The sequence below is a fragment of the Dasypus novemcinctus genome, chromosome 4 (genome assembly GCF_030445035.2).
Source record: "Dasypus novemcinctus isolate mDasNov1 chromosome 4, mDasNov1.1.hap2, whole genome shotgun sequence".
Lineage (NCBI taxonomy): Eukaryota > Metazoa > Chordata > Mammalia > Cingulata > Dasypodidae > Dasypus > Dasypus novemcinctus.
This window is the reverse complement of record NC_080676.1, coordinates 44,548,182-44,568,073: the sequence shown is the minus strand read 5'-3', so window position 1 is coordinate 44,568,073 and position 19,892 is coordinate 44,548,182. Positions and strand designations below refer to the sequence as shown.

The 19,892-nt window shown below is 43.3% G+C and overlaps 1 protein-coding gene across 11 annotated transcripts in view; it reads left to right on the top strand.

Annotated features, from left to right (window-relative positions):
• The window catches only part of TNIK (TRAF2 and NCK interacting kinase), a 435,835-nt gene that overhangs the window by 333,410 nt on the left and 82,533 nt on the right, over positions 1–19,892 (top strand). For 9 of the 11 annotated variants that reach the window (XM_058295284.2, XM_058295289.2, XM_058295288.2 and 6 more), the window contains 3 exons: positions 15,247–15,357; positions 16,154–16,240; positions 17,311–17,499. In XM_058295284.2, coding sequence (XP_058151267.1) covers positions 15,247–15,357; positions 16,154–16,240; positions 17,311–17,499 — 387 coding nt within the window. The remainder of the gene's footprint in view (positions 1–15,246; positions 15,358–16,153; positions 16,241–17,310; positions 17,500–19,892) is intronic. The other 2 variants (XM_058295283.2, XM_058295286.2) reach the window with 1 other exon arrangement.

Below are 19,892 nucleotides of genomic sequence, written 5' to 3'. Positions count from 1 at the left end.
CATTTTTGAAAAAAAAAATATTAAAGTATATCAATCATACATGAACATACATAAACAATAAGTGTATATTAACAGTTGTGAACTTACAAAACAAACATTTATAGCATCATACAGCGCTGTTGTAACTCACCCTACCACCCATACCTTGCCTTGTTGTTAAACATTTTTAACTAATGATTAAATCATTGTTAAATTATTACTACTAACCAAAGTATTTTCCCCAACCCCCCATTATTATTATCTTTATATCATTTATATATGAACATACATAAACAATAAGTGTATAGTAAAAGTCGTGAACTTACAAAGCAAACATGCATAACATCATACAGGAATCCCATACATCAACAGTCCACCAACACCTTGCATTGTCATGAGATATTTGTTACAAATTATGAAAAAATATTGTCAAAAGTCTTACTACTAATAATAGTCCTTATCTTACATTTGGTGTATTTTTCCCCAACCTACCCTATTATTATTTTTAAAATATATATATATATTTTAAAGATTATTTATTTTTATTTATTTCTCTCCCCTCGCCGCCCCCATTATCTGTTCTCTGTCCTTTCGCTGTGTGTTCTTCTGTGTCTGCTTGTATTCTTGTCAGCGACACTGGGAAACTGTGTCTCTTTTTTGTTGCATCATCTTGCTGTGTGAGCTCTCCATGTATGCGGCGCCACTCCTGGGCATGCTGCACTTTCTTCACGCAGGGTGGTTCTCCTTATGGGGCACACTCCTTGTGTGTGGGTCTCCCCTATTGGGGGGACATCCCTGTGTGGCATGGCACTCCTTGTGCGCATCAGCATTGCATGTGTGCCAGCTCACCACATGGGTCAGGAGGCCCTGGGTTTGAACTCTGGACCTCCCATGTGGTAAGCAAATGCTCTATCAGGTGAGCCAAATCCACTTCCCTTAAATATGTTTTTTATGACAGAAGTTGTAAACGTATAAAACAATCATGCACATGGGCAGAATTCCCAACAACATCCCTCTATCAACACACCATACTGTGGTGAAACATTTGTTACAGGTAAGATAATGTCATCTGATTGTTACCATATCCATAGTGAACATTTGACACCCATATTCCATACTGCCCCATTATCAACACAGTACATCTTTGGCATAGATGCAAGAATATTATATTATTTACTGCTAACCACAGTCCATAGGTCACTCCCGCTGTATTTTCCCCATGCTTCTCCACATTCCTACCACCCTGCAGTAGTGATGTACATTGGTCTAGCTCACAAAGGACACTCTTTTTTAAAAGAAAATTTTTAAATTGCTTTTTTTAAAAAAGATGCATAGATCTCAAAAAATACTACGTTAAAAAAATAGGTTCCCACATACCCCACATCCCACCCTACTCCTCCCACATCAACAACTTCTTTCATCATTGTGTCACCTTCATTGCACTTGGGTGAATACATTTTGGAGCCCTGCTGCACTGCATGGATTATAGTTTACATTGTAGTTTACATTCCCCCCCAGTCCATTCAGTGGGTTATAGCAGGATATATAATGTCCTGCATCTGTCCCTTTCTCCACATCAATGATATAGTTTCTTCAATTGCTAGAGTCACAATAGTTCTAAAGTAGAATACCAATAAGTTCACTCTAATCCATATTTTATTCCTCCATCCTGTAGACTCTGGGATATGCCTCTTCTGTCACTTTCACTGAACCTGTGGTTGACACTGGGGTTGGTGTATACTCAGGAGACTTGAATCTTTGGACTGGCCATGTGCTAGCTGGGCCCTTAGCCTCAGCAGAGTTGCATCTCCTACTCTCCAGTTAGTTGAACTTACCCAGGTCAGCTAACAGGGAGGTGAAGATGGTCAACCACCACACCAGGGAACCAAGAGTGCCTACAACTCCAAGCAGGAGTATCATATCCATCAACCATGTGGGATCTAAGCCCCCTCTCGATTTGGAGGTGAAGTGGACAAAGGAAACTCTTGCATCTGTACCATCAATCACAATTCTCATCCCTCCTTGGTTTACTGTGCTTTTCAGTTCCTAGGTTATTCTCTAGCATTCTTTCAGTTGGCATTTACTTGCCTAGACTACCATTTTCATCCACATCCCCAATTTATAAAACAGCTATTGCTCACTATTTGTTATCATCCACTTCTATATTTTCAAACTTTTACAGTAAAGCTAATTAAAACTCCTACATATATTAAATATCAGTAGTCCATCTCAGTCCTCCTTTTATCTCCTTTAAGAATCCACCACTTATCACCAGGTCTTGAAGATATTTTCCTACAATTTCTTCTAGAAGCTTTATGATCCTTGCTTTTATTTTTAGGTTTTTGATCCATTTTGAGTTAATTTTTGGATAAAGTGTGAGATAGGGGTCCTCTTTCTTTCTTTTAGCTATGGATATCCAGTTCTTTCAGCACCATTTGTTGAATGGACTGTTCTGCCCGAGCTGTGTGGGTTTGAGAGGCTACTCAAAAATCACGTGACCATACATGTGAGGGTCCATTACTGAACTATCAGTTTGGTTACATTGGTCTGTGTATCTGTCTTTATGCCAGTACCATGCCTTTTTTACCACTATAGCTAGGTAATATGGTTTAAAGACTGAAGATGAGGGTTTGCTTTTCCTTTTTATGATGTTTCTGGCTATTCAGGACCCCTTACACTTCCAAATAAATTTGATAACCATGTTTTCAATAAAAAAAAATGCTCGTAGAATTTTTATCCGGATTGCATTGAATCTATATATCAAGTTCAGTAAAATTGACATCTTAATGATATTTAGTCTTCCAATCTGTGAGCATGGAATGTTCTTCCAGTTATTTAGAACTTTTTTTATTTCTTTTAACATTGAGTTGCAGTTTTCTGAATACAAGTGCTTTACATTGTTGGTTAAGTTTATTCCTGACTATTTGAGTTTTATCTGTCATATTTTATTTTTACCACTCTTTTGACTCTTTTACTTACTTTTATTGATACAATCTTTGTTTCTAGACTCTCTTCCAGGCCTCTCTCTCTCTCCTGTCTTTTCTTTTCAGGCTGTAGTATACCCTTTACTATTTCCTGTAAAGCAGGTCTCTTGGTACAGACTCTCTCAGTTTTTGTTTTTCTTTGAATATTTCTAAACTCGCCCTCATTTTTGAAAGATAATCATGCTGAATATAAGATTGTTGGCTGGAAGTGTTTCTCTTGCAGTATCTTAAATATATCATACCATTGTCTTCTTGCCTCCATGGTTTCTGGTGGGAAATCAGCATTTAATTTTATTGGGTATCTCTTATATGTTATGCATTGCTTTTCTCTTAGTGCTCTAGGAATTCCCTCTTTGTCATTTGACATTCTGATTAGTATGTGCTTCCCAGTGTCTTCTTAATATCCTTAATCTCTTTAGCCATCTCATTGAATTTATTAAGGAGATTGGTTTGAACGTCTATGATTAGTTGTCTCAACTCCTTTATGTCATCTGGAGGCATATCTTTTTTTTTTTTAAGATTTATTTCTCTCCCCTTCCCCCCCACCCCAGTTATCTGTTCTCTGTGTCTATTTTGCTGCGTGTTCTTCTTTGTCCGCTTCTGTTGTTGTCAGCAGCATGGGAACCTGTGTCTCTTTTTTGGTTGTGTCATCTTGTTATGTCGGCTCTCCATGTGTGTGGCACCATTTCTGGGCAGGCTATACTTTCTTTCGTGCTGGGCAGCTCTCCTTACGGGGCGCACTCCTTGTGCGTGGGGCTCCCCTGCGCGGGGGACACTCCTGCATGGCACGGCACTCCTTGCGCGCATCAGCACTGCACGTGGGCCAGCTCCACATGGGTCAAGGAGGCCCGGGGTTTGAACTGTGGACCTCCCATGTGGTAGACGGACGCCCTAACCACTGGGCTAAGTCTGCCTCCCACCAGAGGCATATCTTGTTCCTTTAACTGGGCCATAGCTTCCTGTTTCTTGGTATGGATTGTAATTGTTTGTTGGTGTCTTGGATCTGGCTTACTAGAGTATTTATTCTGGGTATAGTTTTTCTCTGTAGTTTAGGGCTTCTTGCCCTTTCTCCCTTGCTGGCTGTGCAATAGGAGCCAAGGATGTAGTTGGGGCTATAAAGTGTAGAGGCTCAAACTGCCTTATTACTCAGGGACTGATGATGCTTCTCCCAACTTTCTCCTTTGCCACGGGTAGGGACACAGTCACAGCTGTGTGGAATAATCCAAGTCGTGCAGGCCTAGACTGTGGTTGCCCAGAGAGACTGATGAAACTTCATGCCCCTTTTTCCCCTGCTTGGGGTGGGGATGGAGCTTCAGGTGTGGACAGCGATCTATGCAGTGCAGGTCCAAGATGACCACAGTTGCCCTGGTAGATTTCTGATTATTCAGTCTGTGCTAGCCAAATGTACCTTCATTTAACCTGGATAGGCTGGTGCAGGGCCTGCCAGCCTCCTCCCTGCCAGAGGTGGAGCTGAAGCCTAGGCTGGGGCTGCAGGCTGGTCTGGGTGAAAGAAACTGGTTTCTATGGTCACTGTGATTTTCAGTCAGCCCGGTTTCTCTTCATGCTGGGGGCAGAGTCAAAATGGCAGCCGCTGGCCTCTTTCCAACTTGGAGCAGCAGGTAAACTTTTATTCATGAATTGGAAAATACATATGCTAGTAGGAGTTCAGTTATGTCATTAAGAGAAAAATATATCTAATAATAGTTTTAAGTGGGCAACTAGCAGGATAGAGTAGAGATAACACCAGCTTTGCAGCTGAGTATCCTGAGGTTTACTCTTAGATATGTGGCCTTGGGCCAATTGCTTAATATCTGAACCTCAGTTTCCCTACACACACAATTGGGACACTAATGTTTACTTTGCCCAATTGTGAGAAGTAAATGAAATCTTATACATAGATGACTTGGACAAATCTTATACATAGACAGTGCCTGGTACAAAAATGAAATGAGATATTTGGGGTGAGTAGTTTATTGTTATTTTAATTTCAGAGTGTTAGTTTTGATTTTTATGTTAATGGTTCTCTGTAGGGTAGCATGTCTCCACTGACTGCCTTCCTTCATTCTCAATCATGCTGTTTTCAGAGAGTGCAGTGTTCCTTTCTCTGGGCTGGCTGACTACTGTGAATGTCGCCTGCACAGGAAGGCAGCCCATTCTTCATCCTTCTGCTTGCTGAGCCACCGTGGGAGGTCTCTTCCCACAGAGGCTCAGAGGACCTGCCCCTGGAGAACGCTGCCTTTCAGTGAGTTCTCTGATGGGTAATTCTTGCTGTGACTTGCAGCACTGCCCAATTATGACCCCAGTTTTGCCTCTGAGTGGCGTGAAGTCTTATCTGCTGTCAACGCCTACATAACCTCTGTAGAAAGGTAGAGATCCTGTCCTGTCTTAACTGTAAACTTCTGGGCAGTAGGGACTTAATACCTCAGGAGTCACCCTTTCACTGAGAAGGTGGAAACACGGCCGTCTGGGGCACCGGATGTGTCGGACTGACTGGGTTTGAATCCTGGCTCCTCCGCTTTTCTGCCTTTGTGATTTGGGGCAAGACAGTGACTTCTCTATGCCTCTCACTCTACCCATTTACCAACGGGGATGGTGATAGTTTTCAAGTATTAAGTTAGTTAATAAATGTGAAGCACCTGGCACTGAGTAAGTACCCGTGTAAGTACAAGAAGAGTTGTATGTGAAGGGAAAAAAATCTTGGTTTTTCCATTTTCTGCCTTGTTGTTGCCTCCGGAGTCCTCTCTTCTCAGGGTAGGGGCTCACAGTGGAATGCAGCCTCTGTCTTCTCACTTGGCAGAATCAGGAGACAGGGAGATCCATGTGGCTTTTTACCAGTGCTAGAATCCCACCCACTGGCCCACACTCCCAGGCCCTTAGCTGGAAGAAAGCACTTTGAGCAAGAATAATTCCCCCATTTTGGGGCCTGGCGTGCTAATTCATTGACACTGCTGAGCAGTGGCCTTCAATTCACATAGTCATTAACCGTGGGCCTCTTAATGTGTCATTGTGAGGTGGCAGCCAGCTCGTAGGGGATGGAGCAGTCCTTTCTTCCTGATCATTGTTAGCGTCAACACAAAGACTGAACGCATTCTAGCTGGGCCTTCGCTCTATTATTTCAATAACCGAAGAGAAATTATAAAACTGTTGGGAGTCAGGATGGCCAGCTGGATGCACATTGTCCAGGGCAGGGCCTGCCCACGGGCCTCTGCAAAGGTCTGTAGTTGCATGGGCAAATAAATCACACTTGTGCTACAAGAGGGTGTATGCTTGGCATGACTACGCGGAGCCTTGTTTCCCAGTAGATCCCAGGAGGGCTTCTTGTAATTTACCCGCTGTGCTGCAGGAGGTCGAGCAAACTGCAGGCTTCAGTGAGCTTCGTTACTTTAATCCTCAAGTGGGAGGAGTTTCCTCCCAAGCTGAGGAAGTTAGGCTGAAATTCCCGTGTTGTAGCTTGAAATGCTACTGAAAACTGAAGTCCTTGTGCCCAGGCACATCCCAACACTTTCAAGAAATGGGACAGGTGTGCTCATATTTTGGATTGATAGCATTTCCCCTTGGGTAAACCCATGAGTCAGGCAGCCTGCTGACCCTCGATGGGCCGAGAGCACCTGAGATGGATGGTGGGGAGGTGTTTTGGTGACAGCCTGTAATGGATGTGACACACACCTGCCTTCGGTTGTCTCAGGTCTTTGTAAAACCCCATGTATTATATCTAGTCTGCACTTCTTGTGTTTCACAGTCCTTTTTCTTAGTTATTCCTAACCATAGCAGACAATGAAATAGCTTTGCAGGAAGAATTATCTCATATGACATTTAAATGGATTGTTTTCATTTCACTCCTGTTTTCTCCGTTGGGCGGTTTTATAGAATTCCACAGGTTGGGGAATGTAAGGGACCTCAAAAGTCATCAAAACCCTTTCTTCTCTTAAAGCAAGAATCCCTTTGACAATATCCTCCAACAGCATCATTTGCTTACCATATAATCTCTCCTCATACGTCCAGGAGAATGAGGCAGTGCATTCTATTTCTGACCAACTCCTAATGTTAGAAAGTTCTTCCTGATCCTGATTTAAGTCCTTGTGATTTCCCTGCATTCGTACAAGTTATGCCAAATAAACTAAAACAACTTCCATAGCAGCCTCAGAAATGTTTGTTGAAAGCGGTGACAGTGTCCTTCCCCACACTCCCTTTTCTAGCCCAATCACCAGTTCCTGCAGCCTATCCACATATGACATAATTTAGCATCTTCAGTACCATCCTGGAGGTGCTGGAGTGTCCCTCTCTGTAGATGCCTGTATTAATAAACTGCTTTTCTATGGAATTCTTCTCATAGGACTCAAGTGTGGATCTCATACATCTGTGCAACTTTTACACCAACTTTTACAGAGTCTGAGGTACTTGGGATGGACATCAGGCCACTCTTGCTCCTCTAGATAATTCTTGGAAAAACCTAGATAGCCATTTTCCCTGGGGAAGCTGAGGCTCAAGAGGCTCAAGAGGCTCTTCCAAAGAAGAGGCAGGGGCAGAATTCTTCAGGGAACCTCCCTGTGGCTCGGTCTGTTTCGAACCTGCCTTCTTCCTTCTATGTGCACAAAGACCAACTTGGTGCACACATGCTCAGACGTGACACACTGTCTCATCAGAAGTTGACCTGTGAGCTCAAAGGAAGGGCTTCATTTATGTTTTTCCGGAAAGCTCTGAAAGAGTAAGTGCAATGGTTTATTTTTCATATTTTGAAGTAGGTGTAAAAAGAAAGGAATTAGGCATATGTAGCTTGTCTGGCTTTCTCGGCAGTTCTCTGATTACTTATTCTATAATGAAAAGATAAGTAACAGAGTGAAGGTAGAAAGAGAAGGAAAGCCACAAGATGACAACTTTGACTTTGTACAAGTAAATGCCTCACCCAGCTTACTTTGGGATCCAAAGCCTGGGATCCAGACTTTGAGCGTAAACACTGGCTGTGTACCAACGAGCTGTGGGAATTTGGACAAGGTATTGGCCTGAGTGTGCCTCGGTTTCTTCATCTGGCAAGTGAGGATGATGACAGTGGTATCTTCCTTGAAGGATTGTGGTGAGAATTAAATGAGTTTCTATGAGTAAACGGCTTATTAGAGTGCCTGGCATCATAGGAAGCACTACATAGGGTTTGCTCTCATTATTAATGATTACTTTTCTTTCTGTCGCTTAGTGAATTCAGAAGATCCAAACAACTTCCTTGTCACTCTCCTGTACTTTCTATTTTAAAACACACTTAGGAGCCCAGTTTTAGTTGGAGGGAATCATGCTCTTGCCATGCAGCGGTTGGTTCTCAATGATCTTTTGAAAACTGAAACACTAAAAGTGTTAAAATGGGCAAATGGAATGCCTGGGAGCTTGAACACTTTGCATCACACGTAAAGCTTCTGCAGAGCTTGCAAAGAACAGTCCTGTTTCAAGTGAGGTCGCATGTCTGCTGTATGGTAGATTCAAAAGACCACACGGGGCCTTTCATTTTGAGTTGAGCCCCAGAGTTGAGCAGATGGTTTGAGGCACTTCCCAAGGAGGGCAGACTTGATCCCTCATCTTCTGCTTTCCTGTCCTCGAGGCCCACTTGGTTCTCCCACAGTTGTAGTGGTGTCTCTTCTCACCACTTCCGGGAGTCACCAAGGATGAAAAGCAAGAGGAACTCGCCATGGGCCAGCAAGAATTCTACTTCTTTTCACTTCTCATTCTGAATTGCTAGTAGCTTTCTGGTTTGTGATGTAGGAGATCGCCGCTGAGACTTTCTGAATGAAGAGACGTGCAGGATCACCTAATCTGCCCCCTCACTGATGATTTGTGTCAAGGTGACTTTTTCAGGGACATACCACATTCATTTAACAAATATTTATTGAGCACCTATTGGAGGGTCTGTAGTCTTTGTATCAGTGGCAGGACCAGACTCTAATCTTACTTTTTCTGAACTAGTATGCTCTTCCGCATGCCCCATTGTCTCTTATGAACTACTCATCCGCCCATGAGATGTCATGTTGCACCTGTGAAGTGTAGTTCTAAAATGTGGATGTTCCCTCTGATTATATATAGTGAGAAACATGATGTATATGTAAGAGGGACCCAGGGTCCAAACGCTTGCACAGAATGGTGCGTAGCCTTGAGTTCCCCAAATCTGCCAGAATGTCATGAGAACCAGGCACAAATTTAACCTGAATGGTGAATAGAAAAAAGCAGTAGAGTATCCTTTCTAGAATTTCTTAAGGATGTCGAAGGAAGTGCTGATGGTGATAGGATGAATGAGCGATCTTTTGTTCAGTTTTCCCCACACAGTCTACACCAGCCTTCCCACTCCATCTCCAGTTGATAGAATACCTCCCTAGGTACCAAGAGCTGGGAGATAATGGGGTGTAGTGGTAAGAATGTGGAGTCAGACCAACCTCGATATGATTTCCAGCTCTAACACCTTCCAGCTGTGTGGCATGGAGAAATTTTCATAGCTCCTCTGAACTTCAGGTCACTCATCTGTACAATGGGGGTGATGAATTATTAATTATATGATTAATATAAATATTTAATAAATAATGTTACATTTATTTAATATTTATTGATAAGAATTTGCTGTTATTTATGACTAAACTCAATAGTCATATTATAAAATTAAATAAACTAAAGCATGTAAATTGCCGAGTCCAGCGAGTACCTGGCACTTAGAGACAGCTCCTGATAGGATTATTTGTATTCATCCTTACCCTACTTATCATGTGACCATTGACAGAGCATTCAACTTTTCTGATAGTCTATTAAAAAAGGGAACTAATAAATGATATTTGCCCTACTTACCTCACAGGGCTATTGTGAGAATCTAATTAGTGTTATCTGTGATGCAGTATTTTTTAAGGTGAAATATGCCATGCAGATTACAATCCTATATAGCTTTTACCTCAAAATTCTACATGCTTAGAATGAAGGGTGACCCATATTTAGCCATATTTGCTCAGATCCATGGCAATGTCTTTTAGAGTGGAAAAGAAGGTGGGCTAAGCTGCCAGTTTTGTGTGGTTACTGTGGCTTACTCTCACCAGCTCTCTAGAGAGAGGGCATGGCTGGCTCCGTGCAGATTCATTCTCCCTGCTGTGAAAGCAGTGTTAACCTCCTCCCAAGTGGCATAAACAGAGGTGGCATCTTCATAAACAAAGAAGCAAGTTAGGAGCCGGCAACCTCTCTTTTGTCTCCCTTTTTATGTTTCCAAAGGTGACTTTGAGATGTAAAAAAGGCGGGCCAAGATTAGTTTTTATGTTTGTTTGTAAATACCCTTAATCCCAAAAGAGGGTTTAAGGTGGCACGCAAAGACTAATACAGCAACTAATAATAAATCGAATGAGGAAATAAAATAGGCAGGAATAGGAGAAAAAAAAAGACAAAAACTAGATGCAGCCAGGGACAGGATCAGTTCACAAAGCACTCGCACAACATGGGATCCAGGGCATTTACCAGCATGTGCCCACTGAGCCCAGCAGCTCGGCAAAGGTGCCAGCGTGAAAGGTTCCAGATCCTTGTTGTCCATCGGGTAAGAGTATACCAGGACCTCAGGCCAGCTTTCCTTGAGTAACGTCAACCCGTGCACTTACGAGCTGTGGTCGAATAGTGCGTGAGTAATGTCTGAGGCAATATTCCTATTTACACACAGAGGTTAGCTTCGTTCTCTGTGGTAACATTGCAAAGTGCAGTTTTATGGCATCATGGGAAAACCTGGCTTATCAGAGACACTTCTCTAAGAGCCCGAGTGCCGGGGGGGAGGGGCTCAGCTCTTTGCTGGCCTTCGACTAAGAAAAACACTTAAAGAATCAAAGGAAAGGAAGGTGGGCGCGGTCGCCTTTGAGGTGAACATCCACCGGGACTACTGCTCACAACAAGGCCTTTAATAAGAATATTAAATATTGTCTAGCAAAAATTGAAAGAACAGAAACTGTATAGTCAACTGGGGATAAATGTATCATATCACCTTTGATGGTCGCCTGAGCAGGGGCCAGGAGTAGTGTTTCCTCATTTAAATTAACCGGTTCACCTGGAGGTGGCCTGAGGGGACACTCACAGGAAGGATTAAAACCCTCCTAAGAGGGAAGTGGACTTGGCCCAGTGGTTAGGGCGTCCGTCTACCACACGGGAGGTCCGCGGTTCAAGCCCCGGGCCTCCTTGACCCGTGTGGAGCTGGCCCATGCGTAGTGCTGATGCACGCAAGGAGTGCCGTGCTACACAGGGGTGTCCCCCGCATAGGGGAGACCAATGCGCAAGGAGTGCCCTGCCATGCAGGGGCATCCCCCGTGTAGGGGAGACCAATGAGCAAGGAATGCGCCCCGTAAGGAGAGCCGCCCAGCGTGAAAGAAAGTGCAGCCTGCCCAGGAATGGCGCCGCCTACACTTCCCGTGCCGCTGACGACAACAGAAGCGGACAAAGAAACAAGACACAGCAAATAGACACAACCGGGGGAAGGGGGGGAATTAAATAAATAAATAAATCTTTAAAAAAAAAAAAAGAAAAACTCTCCTAAAAACAGTTGTTCTTTGTAATCACCAATAGAAGACAAAGGAGAGACAAAGGCCCATGATCTACTCCATAGAGCATGATGACAATGGTTTCTTAGCCTGGAAATTTTTCAGAGAAGGTATTATCTATCCTTCCCAACCAGGAAAAAGAAAAATAAAAAACTCATATGGACCCAGTGAACGTCTAATATTAAACGATATAGCTTGTTGACAATACCTTCAAGAAGATCTGTCTCAGAATACACTTTCAGGCAGTTCAGTAGAGGGGGTGGTAGGGAGGCATCTGCCAAGAAGGCTAGAGTAGTTGGTTTACCCTATTCTTTTTTGACAGCAGGACCAATATAATCTTTATGCATAATTTGAATAAAATTTGCAAATACTATTTGATTGTTCTTCTTCCCTTATTTTATTTCTCCTGCTTTTCTCTAAGATAGCAAGTAGGTGCCATGCCAGACCCCACCAAGGTGTTTAGAGGAACAGTTCTCAAGCCGTGTCTGTGCTCAGCTTAAAAGAATGTTCTGGCTTGTAAGGGCTGCCTGAGAAGGAATTAGAGGGGCACAGGCATGGTCTGAGGTGCCAGCTTCCCTCTTTCTCCCTTGCCATCCAATCGGCGTTATTCAATACAACAAATATTGGTGGTGCCAGGTCCTGTGTGGGATAAAAGTGGGAGATAAAAACTAGAGTGGAGCACAGACTGTGTCACAAATAGCTTTCACCCTAGATTGTAGACAAGACATATAAAGAGCCATAATACCAAATACAACATGGTAGAAATTATTTACTACCGACAGGAAAGAAGGTGTCCCAAAGAAATTTAAGAGGATACTGTTGTCATTTTTTGCCCCACTTTCTACTGAGTTCAATTAAACCAACACGCCACCAGGCCCTGTGTGAGGGCTAGGGGCCCCAGCAGGAATCACCCAGGCCTCGCCCTCAGAGAGCTGCTTCCTCCACAGGAGTTCTCGGAGCTTTGTAAAGGTGACTCCTTGAGGCCAGGGCCTTGGTCTTTCTTTGACATGTTTTGGTATGTCCCCTCGAAAAACCCCATGCCCAGAAGGAGAGAGAAAAAACATTTTTCTGGGAAAGGCATTAACATTGAGACAGGGCAGCTGGAAATTGGCAGGGTGCCCTCCGAAGGTTGGGGAAGTGATTTATTTTTCCAGCCGCACCACAGGAACTGAAGCTCTGACAGATGCCACCATGCTGTAGTGGCAGCTGATCCAAGTGAGATCATTATTAATTATGAGTCACTTTTGAGTGTCTTTCTCAGAAACTAGAGTACTTAGGAAGCCCAGCTCCTCTTGAGTTGCAATCAATACTGTGTATACACCTTGTGTGGGGAATTTGAATGGCATGTAATTATAAAACAGTATTGATCCCTGACGAAGGGGTTGAAAATGTACAAATCCTTCACATAAAATCAACTAAATCTTCAGAAGCCTTGATTGTTCTTTCCTCAAGAAAGAGACCAATGGTTTTAGTGAAAAGCTTGAAATGTTAGTTAAATTAGGGCTATTTTCTGCCAGGAACCAAGTCTGTACACAATTATTTTATTCTCTGTTCTGGCACTGATTCACTTTGAGTAGTGAAAATGTCCTTGTTTTGGTTCTGTAATCTAAATTATTCAATTGCTGCCTATGATGATGTTTTCTACTCACATCTCCTATAATATTTTTCAGTAAAACAAACTGTCACATTTTAGTTCATCCCTAAACTCCAGTACACCCCTCGTTCCAGTCCCCAAACTGCTTTTCCTCCCCTTCTCTAGCACACTGCCCACCATGCACCCCAGCCAGGAACTTCACCCTTTCCTCTTCATATATCCCACAGTCACCTGTTTTATTTGCCCTGTATCTAATTTCTACTTCTAGGTTGGTATCCACTCCAGTCCTATTGGAAAGACTGAAGTCTGGATAGTTTTTAGACTTTCTTCTCTTTGGCTGCATCTCCCTCCTCAGCAGCGATAAAGGTGGAGTTTTCACTGCCTTTGCCTACCAGTCTTCCATGCCTCAGTGGGCAGGCTGGCTTCTTACCACTTCTCAGCTTCTAGTCTTGCCCCCTCCCATGGCTGACAGGAGGCCTTTTGAAATGCAAAGTCTGATCATGTCATTTGGCTTCATCGCCTGCAGCCTAGAATGGACAAATATTTATTGATCTGGAAGTGAAAGACATTGAATCTTAAAAGATTATCTCCCAAGCCTAGGAGTTTCCTGGAAAATAGCAGGTCTGGAGGATTGCCATGGTAGCTGTGTCAGGATGACCCCCCGATGAGCTTCTTGGGTATTCGGGTATCTGTGGTTGGTTTAGCTAGGGCTACAGCTGTTTCCCTGGTTGCGTAGAGCCTGCCTGTCAGTGTGATACAGTCTCAATCCATTTCTATTCTGGGTACCCCAAGTTTCTTCAGCCAGTCAGTGAAGTATTCTTGAGAATGTTACAAGGGAATGGACCCCCTGGAATATCCCTCTGAACCTCCTATTTGAGGAAGAAGAAACCTCAATGCCAGTACAGGGCTCTGCCACAGTGGGCCTACAGCGATTCTCGAAAGGACCACTAATGGCATGTTGTGTGGGAAAATGCTCTGCAGTGCCCAACTATCCTGCCGTGCAGATTATTTAGCATTTTGGCCCCTCACACTAAATGCTAGTCATGTCTCCCAGTCATTGGGACAGCCAAGGAAAGCCCCTGCATGCTCCCACATGGCTCCAAATGCTCCAGGGATGGGGGAATGGTACCACCCCTAGTTGAGCACCACCGACTCCTATAATTACTTGGACTGATTCTAACTTCTGCTCTTCAGATGTTCTGTATTCCTGAGAATATAATGAAAAGCCAGATAATTTGTGATCTTTCCATCACTCCTGTTGCCTCTTTATCTTCTGTAATGATTGAGTCAGACTCTGGAGTCACATTGCTTGGTTTTGAAATCAAGTTCCATGACCTTGAACATAGATGTCTCCTTGAAGTATTATTTAAACTCTCTGTGCCTCAGTTTTCTTACATAAAATGGTAGTAATCCTATCTGCCTCAGAAGATTGTTACGAAGATTAAATAGGATAAAAGATGTGAGGTGCTTGCCACACTGTCTAAGCATAATTTAGATGATGATGATGATGATGGCAACAACGGTGATGATGGTGATTAAGTTCTTGAGCATAAGGGTGCATTCAAGCAGGAAGTTGAACCTGACACTTCAAAATGATTACTCCAGAAATTACAGTGAGGCAACAAGGTGCATGAAAAAGAGTAGTGGACTGGGTGGGAGCCAGTAAGTTCTCTTGCCCCCTTGGCCATTCACTATCTATATGGCCTTGAATATGTTATTTCTCTTCTCTGATTTTTGCTTTCTCTATCTATGAAATATCTGTCCTACAAGGGGTCCAAAGGATTGAATGACATAAGCATTGCCAATGTGCTTTAAAACCCATCAACAATTAGACTGTATTTAAGTAGCCTGTTATATGCTGGTGTTTCCTATCCCTGATTTTAAACTCCCATCAGCCCATGGGAAGAACATGCCTAACAGGTACTTCTAGATGGAAGTCTAAACCTGGAGCATCTCCTTACACAGTAAATGACCGGTGTTCTGCACGTCCCTGAAACTCCACCACCCCATTTCTGTCAGTGTGTCCCCCAGTAGCACAGGAGAGAAAGAGCCTTGGACCATTCATGTGTCTTTGGTAGTTCCTGTCGGTCAGCAACTGTAGCCTCCTGCTGCCCCCAACCCGAGTGTCCGTTTCCCCCATGATCGTCTGCTTGTTGCCCCACAGCAACAAAGGCGAGAGAAGGAGCTGCGGAAGCAGCAGGAGCGGGAGCAGCGCCGGCACTATGAGGAGCAGATGCGCCGCGAGGAGGAGCGGAGGCGCGCGGAGCACGAGCAGGTACAGCTGGTACAGCCGGGGCGGGCCTAGGACGTCCCGAGGGAGCCCCGCCCAGGCGTCTCCGGAGCGTGGGCCTCTTTCTCTTGGGGCTACTCAGTTTAAGTGGGTTTTTACTCCTCACGCACCCTTTCGCACTCATTCAAGAAGTCAAACGCACAACTTGGGTAATGCCTGCGCATTCGACCTCGCTTCCTGCCCAGGCCAAGTCTCCCAACCCTGAGTATCTGTTTTGAAGGCAGCGCGGAGCATGAGAGCAAGCTGCTGCCTTCTCCTTCATTACTTCAGAGGAGCCCTTGTGCTCTCTGGTCGCCGCGTCCCGGAGGCATGAGTGTAGACCCCTCTCTGTCGGCTTTAGAACCACACAGGCGAGGCCGCAGGATGGTTGCGTTCCAGAGGCAGCACATGATGACGTTCAACAGTTGTTTAGTCCCTGCTGGTTGCACAGGACCCTCTGAACTTTATAGCATTGTTCATTCTAGATAGCTCAAAAAGAGGGGAGCCTGTAGGGAAAAGCTTTAAAATGTAGTTGAGTTTTTAAAAACCAAGTGAAAGAGTAAAACTGTGAGCCAGCTCAGAGGGCTTGTGCGTTTGACTACATTGAAATGCTTTTGCTTTGGTGTGGCATACTCTTCTTGTTTTGTGAGGAAGGTGTCTGGGTGTTTTTTTTTCCCCTCCTTCCTTCTATACTTTATTTGGCGGCTCTTGTCACCCTTGAAATTACTGGTTCTTTTTCTCTCTCTTCCTCTCTCTCTCCCTCTCTTTGTTCCTCTGAATTCTCTGCTGCCCACCTCTCCAGGAGTACATCAGACGACAGTTAGAGGAGGAGCAGAGGCAGTTAGAGATCTTGCAGCAGCAGCTACTGCATGAACAAGCTCTACTTCTGGTAATGGGAAAGCCAACTGCCAGCTCACCTGCTCCATGTTCATACCGTGTGTGCACGCATGCATGCGTGTGTGTCAGTGTGCCTGTCCTCCTAACATGCCCGTCCAAGACACAGTGTGCTCCGAGCCTCGTAGGCCTCGAAAACCTCTATTAAACTGAATACATTTCCCAACCCAATTTTCCAGGCCTTAATACATTTACTACACTGGTTATGCATTCTTTATTAACTCCATCTATTTTGAAATTTTGACATGAATCCCACCTTATTATAAGTTCAGACAGTTTTTAAGACCTTCTGTGTTTATTGCAGAGTAATTTTGTAAGGCTATTTACAACATGCTGGAATACAATCACAGCAAAATGCACCTCTTCTGTAAGAACCCACTCAGCTTTGTGGCCATATTTCATTTGCAGACTATTAGTTTTACCCTTATGATGGGAACATTTTGTGTTCCCCAGCTCATGCAGTTTCTACTTGAAGTACATTTTTATTATTATTGCGTTGTTCTCCAAATGGGCTTCTTAGTTTATCTTTTTATTTAACTGAACTTTAATCCAATGGCATTTTAATATTTTTCAGCTTGTACATAGCTTGTTAATGGCTTCTGTTGGTCTGAGTTTATATTAAACAAAAGATAACATAGGCAATATCTTATTTATTTAGTTTCATAATTAATTGTACATGTTTCATTGGTTTAATTACTAATTCAGGAAATGAATGGCTCCTTATAGGGATTGTGTACTGACCATCCAAATGTCCTCATTATTTCCACTTTCTCAGTTGTAGTTCTTCAGGGTGTGACACCTCTTCGTAAGTGGTGGCATTTCATAGGAATTGATATTAAAGCAAAAGTGTTTTCATTAAATGCCCCCATTTTTGGGTGGTGCCTAACCTGAGTATATGTCTTATATTTGTGGCACTTCCTGACATCCTCCTCTTATTCTAATAGTTTTAAGATCATTTGTCATTTACCATCACTTTTGCCTCCATTGCATGCTTGATTGGACCACCCGATGGTTTCTGTGTGGTGATTTGGCCCCTTGTTTGCCTCTCTTTCTTTACCTGAACAGGAATATAAGCGCAAACAATTGGAAGAACAGAGACAAGCAGAAAGACTGCAAAGACAGCTAAAGCAAGAAAGGGACTACTTGGTTTCCCTTCAGCATCAACGGCAGGAGCAGAGGCCCGTGGAGAAGAAGCCACTGTACCATTACAAAGAAGGGATGAGTCCTAGTGAGAAGCCAGCCTGGGCCAAGGAGGTAAGTGGGGAGATGCAGCAGGCGCTCCTGGGCAGGCTTCTGGCAGTAATGGGTTCATCCAGTACACGTGGAGAATTAAACTAGGTGCTGAAAAGTGAGAAAATAACTCCTTGTGAGACGCACACTTTGCTTTTTGAAGAATCATACCACTCGTCTCTGTAGAGAAATGGCAAAGTATCCTATCCTGTTTGTGATTCTTGGGAATAGAGTAGATTTTTGTGGGCAACAATGAGAAGTAGAATAATCCTTTTCCTTAGGAATTCTGGTTGAGTTTGTGGTCTGAGGCTTTTTAGTGACTTTCCCATGGAAGAATGCAATTTAGGAATTCTGGAATTCTAGATAGAATCACTTTCTGCCCATACATGGTCCCTGTTATGGTTCATTAGCATTGTCACTGAGACTCCTTTGTTCTTAGGTGGCACAACAGATACACAGTTGACCTTAGACTGATGGTTGTTTTATTCACTTCCAGGATCAGAGGTCATTTGAATTTCTTTTTCACATACTTCAAAATTAATGGTTCTTCATTTGCTCAATCACTGTACTAAGGAAGGATTTTCAGGAACTCAGCTCTGATTAGCTCATTCTAGCCATCTCATTTAAAAGTTTGGATGAGAGGGGGAAAGGGGTGATAACCAATTGGGTAATGTAAACAAACAAAATAATAAGTTTAGCCAAGACCACCTCCCCCGTCCCCACCCAGGCCATAACTGTGGCATCTCATGCAGGAAAGACCTTGGTCTTCAGTTCCGTCTTCATTTGTGGCACCTGGTGATTTCCTCTGTTTTCTTGTGAGTTCAGCTAGTCATTGAAAATAATAGCCTTGGGTTTAGAGGGTAATTTTTTTGTATTTTAATCTAGCATCTTTAGATATTTATAGCTAGAACTTTTTTTTTCAAGTTATCTAGACTGCATTATTACCGGTACCATATATCTGTTCCAGGATCCTATTTTTATGGAAAGTATTTATCTTTTTATTTTTTTTATTCTATCTTACATATGTGTAGAAAATGCTTGAAACGACTATGTCCTAATATTAATGATGGATGTTTATGGGAGATAGGATGTGTAGGTTTTTAAAAAAATCTTTTGTATTTTATACATTGTTTAAATTCTCTATAATGATAATGTACTAGTTTTAGAGAATTAATAAAGTAATTTTTCTTTTGAAACTTAAAAACCTAGTCAGTCTGTAAAGAGAATCCTTTAATTCAAGGTGGAAAATGTTTTCGATCACTTTCCCCTATGGTCTATAAATATGATCCATGTTTCCCTATGTCTGTAATGGCTGTTTCTTTCTCTTAGATCAATAATTCAAGTTTGTGATCCACTCTCAGGTACAGTAACAGCCCATTAATAATCTGTTCTTCCAGCTAAGCAGATTCACCCTGCCAGTAAACAGCAGCTTAGCTGATGTGCTTTCTGGCTGGCAGACATGTACATGTACATGCTCTACCTTCCTCCACTGCTAAACCATTAGCCTAAAGTCTCTACTAAGCCAGACTCTCAACTCCAGACCATGGCAAGTGTTCAGAAAGCTGAAAAACTAGCCTCTTCCAAGCTATTGCCAGTAGCACCTACAGGAATTAGTGATTCCAGATCAAGACTCCTATTTGAGCATCATGCATGGAAAAAAGGTAGACCAGCTTGTCCTATTAGACTTGGTCTTAAAGAAACACTGAAATTTCAGAAAGCCTCAAGCACTGTAGTGAGATCTCCAAAGAGCTCTTGCTCCCAAGGTTGTAGCCCAATTCGAGAGTTAGGACCTAAGGTCATCTGTGTCTTTTCAAAATTTCCAAAGTGATGTGCCCCCCATTGTCCAATCCTGGATTTAATGATAAGCAGGGACTTAGAGACCCGGGTGGGCCTTGGGGCAGGATGGCCATGAACCTGTGCATCTTTACAAGTGCATCAGCTCCTCTAAGAAGTGCAGCATCACTAAGTGACTTCTTGAGGTGTGAATGCCTGGTCTCATTGTTCCCAGCCCCAACCATGAGTTCTGGAGAGGGACATCTCCAGACCCCATTGAAGAGGACTGTCCTTCCTTGCAAAGCCTCCCAGAATTCCTTCTTTCCCCTGTGCAGCTCCTTCATAAACACATGTACCGGGAAAAGGGGAAAGCATGAAACAGTTTTCACTTCCTTCCTTCAGCTGCTACCCAGCACACCCTGGTTTGAATTTATCCACTTTGACTTCATTGCTTTCTGGTTACTACTTGTCCTTATTTCTAAATTCCCTGCAATATTATCCCCTCTATTCAGAACTAGTTCATGGTTCCCAGGCTTTGAGAAGCCATGGCATTCCTGGGGACAAATCTTTGCAGATGTTATCAAAGTGGTTTTCTAGGCCTCCTAATTCCCCTATGCTTCCTTGCCAAGCTTCTCTCAGTAATG